Source organism: Sebastes fasciatus, chromosome 5 (assembly GCF_043250625.1).
Source record: "Sebastes fasciatus isolate fSebFas1 chromosome 5, fSebFas1.pri, whole genome shotgun sequence".
In the NCBI taxonomy this organism is placed as follows: Eukaryota; Metazoa; Chordata; class Actinopteri; order Perciformes; family Sebastidae; genus Sebastes; species Sebastes fasciatus.
The window spans coordinates 7,381,778-7,396,765 of NC_133799.1; the positions used below are offsets into that span (position 1 = coordinate 7,381,778).

The 14,988-nt window shown below is 41.8% G+C and overlaps 1 protein-coding gene across 4 annotated transcripts in view; it reads left to right on the forward strand.

The window, feature by feature from the left end:
* adamts10 (ADAM metallopeptidase with thrombospondin type 1 motif, 10) overlaps positions 1 to 14,988 on the forward strand; it is a 59,770-nt gene that overhangs the window by 1,271 nt on the left and 43,511 nt on the right. For all 4 annotated transcript variants that reach the window (XM_074634826.1, XM_074634828.1, XM_074634827.1 and 1 more), the window contains exons 2-4: positions 4,699 to 5,085; positions 12,758 to 12,897; positions 13,003 to 13,212. In XM_074634826.1, the coding sequence (XP_074490927.1) occupies positions 4,983 to 5,085; positions 12,758 to 12,897; positions 13,003 to 13,212 (453 nt within the window). In that variant the 5' untranslated portion in view covers positions 4,699 to 4,982. The remainder of the gene's footprint in view (positions 1 to 4,698; positions 5,086 to 12,757; positions 12,898 to 13,002; positions 13,213 to 14,988) is intronic.

Consider the following 14,988-nt stretch of genomic DNA (forward strand, 5'->3'; position numbering starts at 1 on the left):
GAAGAGTTTGGTTCGGTTAACCAATCACAACCGTGAGCCAGCTGACCAATCAGAGCAGACCGTTCTAGTAGAAACCCAAAATACAAGTATGCACCTGAAAATAAGCATAATAGGTCCTCTTTAAAAAGTTGGCAGCCCACCATGAGTTCATGATTTCTGATAACAGCACTGAAACACTGAATTTCATTATAAAAGTAATAAAGACACTGTATTTAATATTGATCAGTCACATCATGGCTGCTAACTTTACTAAAGTCAGTAACGGCGGGAATACCAATACCCCCTATTGGATCATTGCATCCCTAATGCGTACCTCTTCCCCAACACACAAACATTTACTGGCCTTCATGCACCACATGAATGCTATGTAAAACATTTTTTGCACACCAATTTAGGTACTAGTCTCTAAACGCTTGATGATCAGTTTGTCGATTGAAAGACCATAATTGGCAGCTATTTTGACAAGCAAAAAAGGTCAAACATTCATGATTAATCTTCTCAACCGTGAGGATTTGCTGCTTTTCTTTGTCTTATGTGACAGTAAATTGAGTACTTTTTTGTTTTTTGGACTGCTGGCAGTCGTAAAGAAGATAAAAACTATGCAGAAATGAATATGATAAAAGACAGAAAGAGAAAAACCTTCCACTACCATCTGTGCTGTGTTCCCAGTGCTGCCGCTGGCTGACTCACTTCGTGTCGAGTCAGCTCTCGTTCTCACTAAATATTGTTTCAGACTCGAGAGGCACATTTTCAGAGTTGGGGGAGCACATCCGAGGTTCTCCGGCCTGTTTATGTTCCCACTTTTCATCTGCACACTGTTTATTTGGGGAAATTGAGAAAGGAATGCCTGCCTCTTTCTCTTTCTGTCTTTGTACCAGACACAGAGAAAGACTGAGGGTTTAGTCTGAGAAATATCCCCAAGTTCTTTGTATTATTTCTATCACCTGTTCAGGGTTTCATCTGTGTGAAGCTAGACTTCTAGAGGGAGTAATAATTGCTGCTGCGGCAGACTGAAACGCTGCATCTGACTTGTGACATTCGTCTCATTTGATCCCACAGCCTCATGGTCTTATTAGAAATGAGAAGCCGCACCGCCGGTTTAATGAAATAATAAACTGAACCTAAAGCTGATTCATGAGCTACTCCCTGATCAAAGTGGAAACAGTGTGTGTGTGTGTGTGTGTGCGTGTGTGTGTGTGTGTGTGCGTGTGTGAGTGTGAGTGGGGGGAGTGCTAGACTTGAAGCTAAGCTGAGGGACACTTAGCATCTGTTCGCTCCACACAGACTTTACTTTGAGCCGGTCATATGGCTTTGATTAGTGTGCTAGTTTTCGGATAGCTCCACTCTCCCTGGCAACAGTTAAAGACAAGGACAGCATAGTTAGCTCTAGTCTTCTTAAAAAGAAAAAAAAACTCACTGTACATCCCTTACACCACATTAAAAGCACCAGGATGACAAGATGAAAAAATGACGTGTCAAAACTGGATCCACTGGCTTGATTACAATGCAAATTTGGCCCACCCTTAAATTCCCACCTAATTATCCCGAGCGGTCCAACTTTTCTTTCTCTTGTTAACAACGACCCTTTTCTTCTCCCCTCCTTCTTTTCTCTTTTGCAAATTGTGATTGCGTTGGAAATTGTGTGGCCTGTCTGCAGCTCGGACCACTTTCTCTCTTGGCCGTGATTGCAGCTATATGCTCGATATTCGCAGCTAATCCAAGCAAAACACTGAGGGGAGAGTCAGCGTATGTGCTCGCTTGGCCTGCTGACAAACATACATTTTTTATTTTCGCTCAAAAGTGATACAGCCCAGAGGGAAAGTTTTGCACAACAGACCGCGGAAGATGTACGACACCGTCACCTCTGTGAGACAGCTTTCCTCTTAATTTAGCTGCATTTCTGTGCGGTTTTATAATGGAGCAATAATTTACCAAGAAGGCAGTGCATGTATGTTGTTGTGGGGATCTTTTGAAGGCAGTCCACAAATCTTTTTAAGCAGCTTTACTTAAAAAGCACCAAGGGACAACACTGGGGGGTCCGGTCTCCCCCTCTTTCTCTTGTTTAAATAAACAAAAGGAGAGTTAGTGGTAATGAAAAGCACTTGATATCAAGCTGCAAGTTTAATAACCCCACAATAAATCGAGAGTGGGAGCAGAAGAAGTAATGAAAATGGAGGGGAGTTTGGCTTGTGCAGGAAATGACTGGGAGAAAGCCTGAGGGAGGGGAAGAGAGAAAGACTTTCAGTTGTTCCACGTATGAGGGAAGCAGCAACAGTACAAAGACCCCTTAGTGTTTTTTAAGCAAGCTCTCCTTTTACTGTACCTTCCCATTGCTGTTTGACATGAAATAAGAGGCACATTAGGGCTCTTTTCAACTCATTCCTCCGCACTCAGTTCAAGGTATTAACACTCAAGAATGGCTCTCCCAGCTGGCTCAAACAGCTTACACTCTGCTGTCTCTCTTTCATTCCCCTCGGGCTTTGCGCTCGCTCTTTTTCCTCCTCTTTTCAGGAGGCAACTTGTTCCCCCTGCTCTCGTCACCAAAAGGTTTCCCATCTGCTTCCGATTACCTTTGGCTGCAGTTGGTTAGCCGCCAGCCATCTGGGCCAGTGTGGCGTCTCCGCTCGCTCTTCTCTCCCCAGACGGCACTGAGGGAGGGATGGAGGGGAGGGGAGGCTGGGGCAAGAGTGAACTGGGTGGGCAGACTTTACTGGAGAATAGCATGGGTTGGTTTTTTTTAGCTGACACTGCAATCCATAGCCAGGAAACTCAAGTCAAAGAGAAGGGCACCCATGAAAATGTGACTCCTGATCCTGGCTCTGGTCTGTTTTTGTAATGGGTACTGTGGGTCTGAGGAAGTCATTTTCCATTGTTATTATAAAAGCAGACTCTTTCTTATGTTGGTCTATAAGTAAGAAACGGAATAGTGCTCAATTAAAAAGGAACTTAGGGTTTATGTAAAGCCAGGACAGTTAAATTAGTAGTGTGGAAAATGAACAAAGGACCCAAGATTTTAATCTGTGACGTCTGGCTGGTTGAACTGTTGCCTCCAAATGATCATTGAGTGCTGTCATACAAACTTCACTTTCTATTCAGCAGTTAAAAAAGGAAAGAACAATCTTCTCCCTGTTATTTCTGGAAATGGAAACCGTAATTAACGTCTGCTGAAGGAGAAAAACATTGAATTTCACTGGAATTGTGAAGTAATATGCAGATGACATGCAACTGTATGTCAGGACAAAGCCAGGTCCCACAGATGTGTCCTGTTTTATGTCTTGCCTTGCTGAAATTAAGAACTGGATGTCCAATAGTTTCCTGCAATTGACTGACAGATCAGAATTTGTCTGGTTGCCTCCTCTAACAAGAAGCCTGTAGTTTAGGTATCATTTTTGACCTGTATTTCAATGCCCAGGTGACTAAAGTCCTGTTTCGTTCAACATAAACATTTATGTAGCAGACTTGATTATTGTAATGCACTTTATTCTGGTCTCAGCAGGCAAAACATCCAAAGACTTCAGTTCATACACAACGCTGCGACCATGTCACACCAATCCTTGCTGTGTGTTGGCGTGGTTGTGTGTAGTTACCAGTGGGCAACTCCAGGGTCAGAGAAGTGATGCCAATGAGGAAGTGCCTTAAACTTGCATTCTTTGAAATAGCCAGCAGGGGGCGACTCCTCTGGTTGCAAAAATAAGCCTGTTCGTTTAGACAGAGGATGAAAAGAGGTGCTGCAGCACAGCCGGTATGAGAAAAGTAAAGCGGTTTTATTTTACATTAAAGCATGTAAACATGTTCTAATAGAAACCCAAAATACAAGTATGCACCTGAAAATTATCATAATAGGTCCTCTTTAAAAAATATATATATATATAAGGGATTCATATCGGCGATTTGTTTTATAAGTATATGTTAAATCAATGATCAATGACTATCAACCAATATATGATCGGATTTTAAAAACTGAAAACAAATAAATATCAATATCACCCTCAAAAACCCAGTATCGGTCAAGCTATAATTATCACAGTACTCTACCCTTTGTCTCAGATGTAAACAAACTTCATATAGGCACTCGTACCATCCATCTGCAAGCCAGGACGCTAGCCAATTAGTAAGCTGTACAGTCAGGCAGCCAGCCAGCAAGTCACTCAGCCATACAACCAACCACCACAGTCAGCCAGCATAGCAGTGATGGCAACCTGCTGCTCCTCTCAAATTGGCTCATTTTACCCCCAGAGCCTCTGACATAATACCCACTTCAAGCCCTGTTTGGGCATTAAGCGCAGCTTTTTACAAGATCAATGGCTTCCTTTGTGTTTGAACTCTTTCCGGTGGGCAGGCAGCTTAAAGAGCGGGGCCTCAGGGGCCCCAGGTTGGGACCTGCTGTTGTCTCTGGTCATCAGAGTGAAAGACAGGGTGTTTGCCCTTCGCCAAAGCCAAGATTGATTAGCTGAAGGAACAATGCGGGACTGGGCAGTCCTTCACTGGACGTTGAAAATGAACTGGGTAGATTTGTCTTGTTAGACTGGGAACTGCATGGGTCAATGGGATCTCATGCTCTCTCTCTCTCTCTTTTAGTCTGTGTTTCACTATGTCTCCCTTGTTCCTCCCTTTTTGAGCCTAAATCTGTCTCTCCCCTCCCTTTTCACTCCCTTTGCTGGCCTTCCTCTTCCTCACTGAACAATTTCTCTTCTGCAGGGCTACGGATAGGAGTGTAACCTGCCACTGCTGCTGAGCCCCTCTGGAGATCCGTCCAGGTTTTTTCTACTCCTATGAGGACTCGTTCAGGAACCATCAACACACTGTAGAGGCTGCTATGTCGTACTGAACCCACAGATCTTCCTGCAGCCATGGCCCAACAGAGCGCTGAGCTGTCCCACTGCTAGGCAACGGGGCATCCGAGAGGGCAGAAGACATGTTGGGACAGAGGCCCGGGGACCACTGCACTGAATTCTGTTACTATAGCAACTACTGTAGTAACCATGGAAACGCTATGGAGGACTGGTCTGGTCTGCACTGTCATCGTCGTCATGGTTGCCACAGAGGTCGAAGGAGGTCACAGAGATGAGTTCGCCCAGTCACAAGGTGAGATGAGGCGATATATTAACACCCCGTAGCTGTGATATTTCTTTTATAAAACGGTCATGGTAATATGAAAGTTATAGACACATTCAAATTGAAATAGTTTTTTATGAATAAATAATCATGTTCACAATGAAATAGGCCCTCCTGCCTGCACATACCAAGGTGGTTGCTATGGGAGAACAGTAGCAGCTAGCATATTTCTTTTTCAATGACTGGCTAGCGTTATATTCATTTCATTATCTGCGTTCCTGCTTTCTTGTATATTCTGGGCAACATTGTCAAACCTCTTCTTTATGTAGTGCTGCAAGTCGTTTAGCAGGTGGATGTTTTTCTGGAGATGGGAACTGCTCAATGGTTGTGTCTAGAAGGTAATTTGCAAATTGCGAAATCTGGCATAAACTTTCTAAAACTCTAGCAAGACTCGTTGGCCGACGATCTATCCTAACCGTAACTATTCAACAACAATGCCTAAAGGCCCAGACACACTAACCCGACATCCGAGAACTAGTGGCGATGAAGGCCACCTGTTGTGTCGCCTCCCGTCGCCTTTGTTTTGGCCGACAAGTTGCACTCGAACACACAGTAAAGACTACAACCAACGGCCAACTCACGTACGCTCAGCGCCTGCGTGAGATGAAATAACTCCACACCAGCAGGTCGTGGTAGTCTGTATTCATCATTCAAAAAGGGAAACCGGAAGACAGAGGACGGCGGACATACAAGACGTTGTCATGATACGTACATGAAACAAAGTGGCGTCTGACGACCATTTTCACACCACTCTCACGCACCACTTAGCTTCATTCCAGACGCCCACGTCGCTGTGAAAATAGATGTATATTGGAATGATCAGATGAGAAGATGATGGAAAATTAGAAGAGCCTTCTGTGTTTTTCCTCTTGACTTTCCTCGTTGGCTTGCTTTCCTCACGTTTAACTTCTTGTGCACTGATTGGTTTAAAATGAACCGCCAATCAGAGTGATTTCTCTCACCGACTTTTAACCGATTTTAACGTGCTGAATCGAACACACCAAAAAAATTAGGTCGACGGACGCTCACCGATTGCCCCAAACTGTCCGACAGCTGTGAGTTACCTTCTTGACATGACCCTGCTCAATCCACTCCTCCATAGAAGTTAAGCTTACATGTATCCATTTTGTGGCGGCTTTTGGCAGCTTACTTTGTTACTTTGTATTTGTAACTTGTTCTGTGTTGGCGGAAATGATCCCCCAGTGACCCTGTCGCTAAGCAACCATGACAACACATTACGTTTTTTTTCTCAGACACAGAGTGATACTGAAAGTGTAAAAGAATTATACGTCATAGCAGTAGTGTGTGGTTTTTAAAATCACGGCTCTGAAACAATCAGATTGCTTCAGTTGAGCTACACGTATACTGTATATACAGCAAATTAAATACCTGACAAATCATAAGTCATCATAAGTAATGCGAAAATCTAATAAACATGTAATTGTAGCCATAGAGGGATCCTGTTAATTGATTTGGATCATTGTCCACAATGGCCAGTTTTCGGTAGTTGACAGTTTTCGAAACTCGGCGACACATTTTGGTCAGTACCAAAAACATTGTGAGGTGGGATACCTAGCCCTAACTACAACAACTTTAAAAGTAGACCTAACCAGTCATAAATATATTTGTTAAACAGAGTTCATGCAACAACTTAGACTCAATCATGTTCAAGTGTTTCTGAGACAGAGAAAAGCTGATCTTAAGACGTCTACATCATATCTACTGTAGGAGCTATTTATTTGTTGTTAGTATTTAGTTGTTTTTTCACTAATAATTAGTAGTATTGTTTGATTTATTATTCTAGATGTTTACTTTATTTGATATTGTTCTCTTTTGCTAGTATTTGTTTAGTTTAATTGTTTTCTTGCTTAGTTGCTTATATTTATTTTTTTGCGTAATTAGTATTTTGTTTTCTTTTGTTTATGAATTGAGTAAAACTGTGGGCACCTGCGGTTATATAGGTAGGTAGGCAGGTAGGACCAGCATACACCTGGGTGGGCTTATGGTTTTTACGCGAACAAGAGAGGCAGAGACATTCATGTTTTCTTTGTGCTTTGTATGCTTGCTCTTTTTGGATAAATAAGTCATCCGGAACACATACATTTTGCTTGGACAATGGACTCTTCTGCCTGCGTAAACCACATACCCATGGTATTGTTAGTGGCCCTTTGATTGAAGCTTGATTTAGATTTTTCCGACAAATAGCCACAACATCTACTATAAAGTTACAGTATAATCCTATTGCAGTTCTATAATTACGGTATAGTAATCCTATAGTTATTATAGAAACATGTGTTCATGTTTTCCCACCAAAAAACAGCAAAGTCAGCCACCCTAGTGTTAGAGCAGGGGTTGCATAACAATGCAAACCAATGAAACATTCAATGTGAAAAGCGTTTCAGAGACCTGAGTTAGAATTAAACACATTATTAACAGCACAGACCTTATTGAGGTCCTTATAAATAGTGGGAAAACATAATTGGTTTATTGTCTGTGATCCTGGCTTTTTACTATGGGTTGCTTTAATTATTTTCAGTCTCTTGAGAGCAAGAGTACTTTCATGTATTTTATGGTTGAGGCGCCCAGAGTGGAATCTGTTTTTCATTTCAGTAAAAAAAGACCTTCACAATGCTACCCATGTTTAGAAATTCAGAATAAATACCCTTTTTTAAAGTTGTATTTCATTTGTACTTTAATTGTAATTTAAGGATTACCATGTGTTCCATAGTTACTGTAATTGTTTTTAATTATAATTCACATGAACAGTGCTCAGATGAGGAAAAAGTTAGCATGAACTGAGCTGTAGGAAATGTTTCAGGTCTGACCCTGCTGTCTGACTGGCTGAGGCACACTCCCGGCCTGCAGGTCTGGGCTGCTGAACTTGAACTCTGCTTCCACAAATCATGTAGCTGTGGCACCGCCACGTGCCCGCCCCCTTCACCTCTCACCACACAGTCTCTCTCACATACACACTGAAGCTGGAGCGACTGAAATACCCCTGAAGGCAAAGACATAAAATCCTTGAGTGTCCGTGTCTCGTCACCCTAAACAAGGCTGTGATTGTGTATTTCCTAAACTTAACCTCTGACCTCTCACGGCCATCTGTCTCCAATAGTCTGCCACGCTGCTTCCTTTAAATAACCCACCCCTCAAACCTTGACGTGGCTCATTCCCTCAGAGACTTTTCCACAGGTACAGACAGTTCGGTCTATAATGCTGCACTACTTAGTATTTATATATTAACAATGGATCAGATAACGGCGTGTAATGTAAAAGGAGTTGTTTGCTACCTTGTGATTGACAGGTCGCTACCACAGCATTGTCGGGTCTGGGAGTCGTCTGTTTTCGTCTTACAACTTTAACCCTTTTACAGTTTTCAGTTCATGAAAGTTAGTTGTAACATTTTGGTCGCCTAAAAATGTCTTATTCAGCATTCGGTTGTACTTAGCTCCACCATGGATGTATAAAGAGAACTGGATACAGTGGAGGCAGGCTCCTGTTCATTCCTATGACAGTTGCTCAGTGGTGCATGAATGGCTCGACTGCGGAGTGCTAAAGTACCCGTATCAACCGGCGATCTTCAGCATTCATTGGGCCCATAGAGTAGGCGCAGTAGCGTTGTTCCAGCCTCGATCTGGGGCTCATTCACATGAACGGAGGAAGGAAAATAACTCTGGATTCAGCTGTTAGTGCATTTTACAACTTTTAGGACCTAATGATTTAAATAAGGACTATTAGATTGTTCATAATGGGAAGTTGATTTACTTCAAAAAAAATTATCCACTGATTTACAGACGTCTCTCTCCCAATGTAAGTCTATGGGAAAAAGTCTTTTTGGGCCCAATGGCATCACTTGACGGACACGGAAGTTGTAGTACCACCATATGGCCACCATGAAAATTTGCTTCACAGCCCGATGCTCTTCTTGGGGGCTTGAGCTCCACCCTTACGTGTCACTTCTGGTTGCAAAAAACGAGATGGCGACGGCCAAAAACCAAGATTGCGACGGCGGTGACTACGTCCACTTCTTATGTACAGTCTATGGTAAATAGGCAACAAGTGCACCATAATATCTGTATTAGGTGATGATATGTTTGATGATAAGATTTTGTAACCTGGCTGCAGAGATGTGTTCTCATTCAGCCACTTATGTTGGGTTCATTGGCCTGGCTCACAGTCGGTGTTCGAGGTCACCCCAAAGGTGTTGAATGGGGTTGAGGTCAGGGTCTGTGAAGGCCAATTGAATGTGAAAAACATTTCTGTATGAACCTGGCTTTGTGCACGGGGACATTGTCATTGTTAAGGGTCTTCCCCAAACAAAGTTGGGAAAACGCTATTGTCTGAAATTGGAATTTGCGTAGCACAGTCCTCATCTTGGTCTTCCATAGTATGGCTTAGTAGCATAAGCAAGATTGGTCAGAATCCAACTTTCCTTTAGTTACAGTGAGTATTAAGTACTTTTAAGTTGTCTAGTCATGTGCGCCACAGTCTTTAGAAATGCAAGAATATTAATACGATAAATAATTATAGGATTAATTTAAAGAAAAGAACTAAAGAGGTTAAATTGAAAACGTTGAAGGTGCAGCCACATCGTCACCTGAACACAAAAATATTTGGACATGGCTGTCTACATACATTTGGCCATATATGTGCATGTATCCCTTCCCTGTGTGTGCCACCCAGTCTGCATACAGAAGAAAGACAGGCGAGGCACAGAAATACTAACAAGATCTAATGGCGAGCCCTTTTCCCACCATTTCCCTCTCACATCGTTAATACTGAATAATTACAGATTCTTCCTCCTCTTGCAGTAGTTTGTTTCAAACGAGGCAAAGCAGCGTTTTCGCCTGAGGTGCCATAAAGGTGTGTCTGGGATGGAGGGAGGGACAGTTTTCCATCCAGAGTATTTCCTTCCACTATTTTTATTTGGTGATAACAGAAACCAGGGTGATGCCCTGCTCATGGGTGGAAGGGTGTATTTATCAGCACAGACGCTTCTGTATGAAACCCTTTTAGCCAGGGAGGGCCTCCTGTTATATTTAGCAAGAATATTTCCAGTGTCAGTTTGCTTTGATGTCTACTTAACATTTTCAAATGCGGAATTAGTCGATGAACTTATTTTGCACAGATGGCTCGATTTGCTACCTCTTAAAAAATAAAATATCAAATACTGTATGTGTACTAGTTTATTCTCTCAGGGTTGACTAGACAAGACAGGGCAGGAATAATTGTAATGCATGCAGAGTAACAGCATATATATTAATGGGAGAAACAGGTATTTTTATAGAAAGCAGATGTAAGAACTCTAAAGGCATTCGTCATCCATCTTATTAAAAGTCATTAAAGTCATTAAACACTTCCGCTCTAGTTAAAACTAATTTATTTTACTGGATTTCATTAATCTTACGTTTATTCTGTGTGAGGTCTCATTAATTTCTTCCTTGGAGGTGAGTTATATCTACTTTATTAACACCTTCCCTTCATTTTCTCTCCAGGAGCTTTTCCTGTGCTGTAAAGGTAATGGTAATACCACCTGCCTGATTACCTGCTGTGGTTTGTGAGAGCAGGATGCATGTGTTGTGGGAAACGGCTCAGAGCTCTTTGGATGGAGATGCTTTAGAACAAGTCTGTACTGCTGCTGTGGTTTTTGGTTGCTGTTTGAGCTAGTCATTGTTGTAATTTCTTGACTTAATAAGGGGAAATTTTCCGATGGCTCCAGTTCACAAGATGTGTCATAGCCAAAAGACATTTACAAAAATGTCAGCCCTATTTTTTCAAATGTTTTTAGTCATATCTTTTGTTCTCTAATCATTAGTTTTCTTGAAGCTAAAACAATGGATCAAATTAATATCTGCCTTTTTAGCAATTTTCTGTCATTTAACAGAGTAAACAATCAAATATAACCAATTTATAATGTATAATTTAATATAATCAACAAATACGTTTATTATAAAAACCTGTAGTTGCAACCCTAAAAAAATTTGGATAACTATACTAACGTTAACGTTACATGGCAAAATTGACTAGAAGCAGGTTTTACAACAGAACAGTCAACCAAGTCTAAAAGAGCAAGCAGGCAGGAAGACATTAAAAAAGGCTAGGACGCTACGGCAGGGATCGCACAATTTGTGCCTTCAAATGAAACTCGTGAGCTTGTGTTTACTAGATGGGAAGTCGTGTACACAATATGCTTGACGTTCAAGTGGTTAAGTCGTGAGAACACCGCTGCTAAGCAACGACAATGTTAACGTAATGTCGGCGTCTAGAAGCCACAGAGGCTAACAAGTGGGTAACATAATGCAGAAAATGCAAAGGCATAATGAAAGAGAAAAAAGATGAGGTCGTTGGGAATAGCAACATTTTCCTTCAACCTATAACAAAATTATGAAGAAAAACAATATACTACTATAATTACAATATATCCACTTATTATGTACCAAAAAATTAACTGCCAAGGCCTCCGCCATTTCTGACAACGTCAACAAACACGTCACAACTCGTGAACTTGGAGCTATCAGAAACTTTCCACTTATGAGGTCGTGAATACCACAAGAGGGGGGAGTTCATATGAACTCATCTCATGAACACGGTAAACACGACCCCATCTGAAGGCACCAAATGTCTTAAGATAAGCTAAGGAGGGAATTGAGATCAGGTGTGGAGATTAATATGAACTATTATGAACCGTTGTCACTATAGCATCAACAACACCTCTTTGTTCTAAATCTTTGCATTGCAATTGCATCTTTTTCTGGTATGTAACCATCATTGAGTCCGTGTTTTCAGTTTGAAAACTTCACAGTTCGTCTCACTTTTTGAACCTTTACAGAAAGTGTGTTTCGCCCGCTGCATAGCTGTGCACCTACATGCCGAGGGAAGAAAATTGAACATGAAATTAAACTGCTAAAAACACTGAGTCAATCGCATTTTTGAAAAGGGAACATGCCACCGTCCACTTTTGTTCTCATGAAGGACTAAAACCACTTGAACGCCAAGCATATTTTGTACTAAACTTCCCACGTCAAAAATACAGTACAACCTCACGAGTTCCATGTGAAGGCAGCGTTTGTAATTGTGCTTGCTGTTTATTCAAGCCAGACCTATCCGCTGCCTAAAGAGTGTTTTTTCCCGGTACAGAGCTCTCCAAATCTGTACCAGGGAACTCTGATCCCTGGGTATTTACTCTGTGTGGGAAGGGGCTGCAACTCCACCAACTGAGGCCAAAGGTTTGATGAAAACTGGGCTCATTTGCTGGTGACCTTTCCCCGTTAGTTAGCTGACGTTGGCTGTTTGGAGCCGTGTGTGTTTGGACAATAAATCTCCACCAGGCCCCGGCACAGACTGGGACAGACAGGAAGTATACAGTTTCAGGGTAACCATAGCAACATCCCTTTGGCCTCACGAGGAAGGGGGGTTCTTGGAGTGGAGGGACCTTGTCAGTAATGGGCCAAAAAGTCTGCAAGTTTCTCTTTGCCAACTGGGTTACTCTCTCAATAAAAAGCCCCATAGCGTTATTCAAAATAAACAACTCCCAAATCCTCAACTGTTTTTAATTAGAGTCAATTAGATTAAGCTGAATTTTGGCTTTATTAAGTTAAACTCTGATTTTGGTGTTATGCCTTCTTTATTTCTCTCCCTCTAGCTGCCTTCCTGTCCAGTCTAGGCCAGTATGAGATTGCCATCCCAGTACGTGTAGGACCTAATGGCGAGACGCTGGACGCAGAAACGCCGCAACGCCACAGAAGAAGAAGACGCAGCACTGAAGACAGACCGCCCGACTCTGTTCGTGTTACATTTATACACATCTTTAAATTACTCTCTTAATATACTTAACTTTATGATCCAAGAGCATTTATAAACTGAACTCTCTCTTTTTCTATCTCTTAGCTCTTCTACCAGTTGTCCACGTCACGTAACAACTTCCTGCTGAACCTCACGCTGCAAGGAGGCCTGCTGTCCCGTCAGTTCAGGGTGGAGTACTGGAAGAAAGGTCGATTAGCCTGGAGTCACCCTTACTCTCCCCACTGCCACTATGTAGGACATCTCCAAGACCAGCCGCACTCCAGCAAAGTGGCCCTGAGCAACTGCAACGGCCTGGTAAGACCTGCGAGTCTAATCCACATCTAATACACTAAGGGAGGTCAGCAGCAGCGGCGCTGGCTCAGCAAATGAGGGATCAGTAATGCTTGATTTGGACATCAAAGCATGACATTTTAACAAACCTTGAATACTCAAGCCAGCTTTAAGCTTTGCCCAAACCAACCAGTGTGGTCCTCAGAAATGACCTCAAATGAAATAACCTAGGTTTAAAGGATTCATCCCAAAAATGTGCTTTATTTCTTTTTCTTTCATATGTGTATCCCTACAGATAACTGAATGTAGAAGACATGATGATATGTTATGACGATATCCAGTGCAACTACTTCAGACACATTTGCAGCAACATTTTACAGTTAGGGATACATCACTTATACAACCTTTTAGGTGCAAAAACAATGCACCTAAAAGAAATCCAGCAATTATTAAACTTCACCATTGCTCTCTTAAAGCTAAAGTAGGTAGAATTGGAGCAAATATTATTAAAAAAGTTTTTATAAAACAGTATAAAACTATATCCCGACCATGAGACAGGTAATCTGAAAAAATCATATGCTTCTGTGTCCTCCGGTGCTCCTAAATTGTAATGTACTGTTTAGCTGTAAAATGAGAATGTTTGTGACCCGGCAACCATATTGAGATCAGTTGAGGAAATACCAAGCACCGCCCACCAGCTGGAGCAAACTTTCTCATTTTACAGCTAAACAGTACACTACAAGATGTTTCTGAAAACATTTTAGGCCAGAAATAAGATTACAGTAACAGAATATTGATTCATATTTGATCAGCGCTGCCTAGTTTGACCGTTTGATCGGAGTTCGCGAGTGATTGACAGCGGCCTACGTTGAATGAACAGCCAATAGGAACGCTCTCTCTCTGAAATGACCTGTGATTGGTTAAAGTCTCCCGTCATGAGCTAGAGATTTTTTAAAGCCTGAAAACAGAGCCATGAGGAGGTGCAGAAGTGTAGTTATCTCTCAGAACACTTGAATTACAGTATGCTGAAAAGTAATTATGGTATTTTTGCCCAAAGATGCCAAAAACTTTCTGCCTACTACAGGTTTAAGGGTTTGTGCCACATTCACAACAGGTCATATGGGACAGATTGGGAAAGATTTTTCACATTCAAGACTGTTCAAGAGTTGGTTGTGTGTGCGTTGACATTAATATACTCTAAATACTTAAAATTTGGGTTTAATTATCTTGAAAGATAGACTTTGGCTGACATGAGGCGTCCATGTTTGTTTGGTTTACAGGCAGTTTCGTATTATATAGTCCCATATCGGATATATCAGAGCTTTCACATAAATCTGAGTTACCCTGTTTTAATTACGACTTGGATTTTGATGTGAACACTTTTTAAGAGCTGGAAACTGGTAATGACCGTAATTCCACTCATACAACATGAACGTGGCATCAGTATGTACGAAACGAACAAAGCCATATGAGCAAACGTTTTTATGCCTGCCTCAAAAGGCCACAATGTGGTCATAATATAGAGACTGTGACATAGAGACTGTGAAGAAAGTGTGAAGAAAGCTACAAAACTTGTCTGAAGCAGCCCTCCTATTCCGACGTGGGAAGGGTGAGGGGGTGCAGTTAGACAGTTCAGCACCATCAGCACTTTGTTTGAAGTTTAAACTCTACCTATAACCCACAATGCATAAAGTTCTGGCATGCTCCCTTGGGGCTGTTTAAAGGCAGACTGGGAAATGTAAGAGATTATTAACTGAACTGTGCTTTGAGAAAAATATCTGAACTGAGAACCTTTAATCT